The sequence below is a fragment of the Coffea eugenioides genome, unplaced genomic scaffold (genome assembly GCF_003713205.1).
Source record: "Coffea eugenioides isolate CCC68of unplaced genomic scaffold, Ceug_1.0 ScVebR1_1459;HRSCAF=2309, whole genome shotgun sequence".
Taxonomy (NCBI): domain Eukaryota; kingdom Viridiplantae; phylum Streptophyta; class Magnoliopsida; order Gentianales; family Rubiaceae; genus Coffea; species Coffea eugenioides.
This window is the reverse complement of record NW_020861862.1, coordinates 46,680-49,766: the sequence shown is the minus strand read 5'-3', so window position 1 is coordinate 49,766 and position 3,087 is coordinate 46,680. Positions and strand designations below refer to the sequence as shown.

General features: G+C 36.6%; 1 protein-coding gene across 1 annotated transcript; it reads right to left on the bottom strand.

The window, feature by feature from the left end:
* Positions 1-304: 304 nt before the first annotated feature.
* LOC113755388 lies at positions 305-2,788 on the bottom strand. The gene is made up of 3 exons (XM_027299396.1): positions 2,430-2,788; positions 1,676-2,198; positions 305-334 (listed from the first exon to the last, which is right to left on the bottom strand). Exons 1-3 carry the CDS (start codon positions 2,786-2,788, stop codon positions 305-307), a joined length of 912 nt encoding a protein of 303 aa, XP_027155197.1.
* Positions 2,789-3,087: the final 299 nt, after the last annotated feature.

Genomic DNA, 3,087 nt, shown 5'->3' with positions numbered 1-3,087 from the left:
GAGATTGGTGGGATACAACCCGAACCTAATTTAAATACAAATTGGTGGGATAAAACCCGAACCCAATTAGATAGCGGAAGAAATGAAAACACAAGTTCTATGCTATTGAACTGAAAGATCAGAATGCATGTTGCTCAAAAGGTAATAAACCAAGAAAAACTTATTTGGTGGATTTATAACTCTTTTGATTTTTCGAACTTTAAAAGAAAGAAAATAATGATTTTTCTTTTCTTTCTAAGGAAATGTACAGCGAAACCCGAAGCTCAATTCTTCTACCGTTTGCCCTAGTGTGAATCATACTCAACTAAACCAGTATTGTGTCACATAATTTTTCCTGCAAAAAGGAAAAAAGGAAAAGAAACAACTATGATAGAAACACTGCTACCACAATGTGATTCCTTTGCCTTGAGAGCCGTGTAAACATGAGTTTCAATATCGACAAATAACTCCCTTAGATTAGGTCCACAATCCCTTCAGAATTTTGCAACTTTCTAATATCAATTATCCATACTTTATTATCATAAGACCTTCAATTTCCTGACTCCTTTGGGATAAATTATAGGCGATTGTCTTTTGAATGAGACCCAATAAATGAGAAATATAAACAATTGAAAAATGTAATATTCATCATGCAATAATGCTGATATGAAATAAACAATGATACAGAATAAATGAATGAAATAGTAAATAAAATAGCAAAACAAAATTGTTGAATTTATGAACATGGATCCAAGGATTAAAAGTTGGATACATATTTAGAGGACGGCCTTTGATGAAGAAAATGCTTTATCTGACCCCTTCGACGTCCTCCATTTTGGAATTCATTGTCGGCAAAAGAACAACAGCATGATAGAGACCCAAATCAACATAGTCACTAGCTTTCAGATCTCAGCATCTTGTTATGTGTTCATGATCCTCTTGTATTCCAAAACCCTACCTTAGCGCCCTTTCAGGTTTTCACGAAAATTACCCGCACCCTTTTTCTTTTTTCTTTCTTTTCTTCTTTTTCTTCCTCTCTTTTTTTTTTAAGAAGATGCTCTTTCAGGTTTTCACCTAGAGACATAGACAAGACAATTTTTAACCCCAACTGTATCAATCCGGTCATATTTTAAGAATTTGTAACATCAGTGAGACACTCATCTCTGATATGTTTTAGAAAAGTTATATTTGCATCATTTGCCAGTTGATTAAGAAATTGTTTTTTTCAAAGTACTGCAAAAGAGAAAAATCGTCAATTTTGGCTCTTGTGATTAGAATCGGATAGAGTAGTAAAGGAAAGGTTAAGACTGGAAAGGCTTAACAGCGGATCATATGATGGGTTTGCAATTATTTGAGATAGTATTCTTTCGAAAAATTTGCTCCGGTCTAAGGTTGGAAAGAGATAAAATTTGCCCCAGTTTAATTCTAACCAAATTTCTCTATTTTTTCTTTTTTTTTTATTTTTTTCAATGAAACAAAATTGTCCCAGTATAGGGTTAGTGATCTTAAGGGACTGCCAAGCGAAAAAGGAAGGTGATTTTGAAAAGTCAAAAGGAAAAAGTTAGGGATAGGATATCGAAGTGGAGAAATGAGAGAAAGTCTGCCTTATATCCGTCTCTTGCAGTATTTAAAAAAAAAATTATAATCAAATGAAAAACTTTTTGCACATATCTGCATTGATTGGTTGGGAAAAAACTTGACCGTCCATTTCCATAAGGATAAGCGCTTCTCTGGATAGCACTTTTTTAACAGTGAATGGTCCTTGCCAATTGGGAGGAAACTTTCCTTTAGCCTCCTCTTGCATTGGAAGAATCCGTTTTAAGACCTTTTCTCCAACTTCAAACAAACAGGGCTTAACCTTTTTGTTGTAAATCCGAGCCATTCGTTGCTGATAACATTGTCCATGACAGACGGCATTCAACCTCTTTTCATCAATTAGAGACAACTGCTCATAGCGTTCCCTGACCCATTCAGCATCTTCTATCTGAGCTTCCATTAAAATGTGTAAGGAAGGAATTTCAACTTCTGCAGTCAATACTGCTTCCATTCCATACATAAGAGAGTAAGGAGTTACTCCGGTAGAAGTCCTGATAGTAGTTCTGTACGCCATCAATGCATAAGGCAGCTTCTCATGCCAATTCCGGTGTGCTTCAGTCATCTTACGAATGATTTTCTTCAAATTTTTATTTGCGGCTTCAACAACTCCATTCATCTGAGGCCTGTAAATGGCAGAATTTCAATGTCTGACCATAAACTGTTCACATAGTCCATCCACCATGTCGTTATTGAGGTTTTTAGCATTACCGGTGATCAATGTCTCTGGTTCGCCAAAACGACAGATGATGTTATTTCTCAAAAAATCTGACACCACTTTCTTAGTCACATGCTTGTAGGATGCAGTCTCAACCTATTTGGTGAAATATTCAATCGCCACTAGAATGAATCGATGCCCATTCGAAGCAGGAGGATCAATTGCTCCAATCACATCCATTCCACAGATTGAACATGGCCATGAAGTAGTCTTGCTATAGAGTTCTGTAGGTGGAGCACGTATAACATCACTATGCATCTGACATTTGACACACTTTCTGATAAAATCTATACAGTCATGCTCCATAGTAAGCCAAAAATACCCTGATCTCATGATCTTCTTAGCCAGTAGATGCCCATTCATGTCTGGCCCGCAAACCCTACTATGCACTTCATTTATCATATAATTAGCTTCCTCTTCATCAATGCATCTCAGAAGGCCCAAATCAAATGTTTTCTTGTATAGCACTTCTCCATTTAAGAAGAATCTTGATGACATTCTGCGTAAGAAACCTTTTGTAATAGAATCAGCGTCAGGAGGGTAGGATCACGTTTTAATGAATTCCTTAATATCACTGTACCAGGGACGACCATCAGCAAGCCTTTCCATAATTAGGTTCAATCACCAGCTCATCTGGATGTTGGATCATCAAAGACAGAGTAGCTAAAGCATCAGCAAAGGCGTTACGAGTGCGGGGAATATGTCTGAGTTCCAAATTCCTGAATTTGCTGGCCAAGCTAAGCAAGTTATAATGATACAGCATGATTTTTGAATCCCAAATTACCCACTGCTTAAGC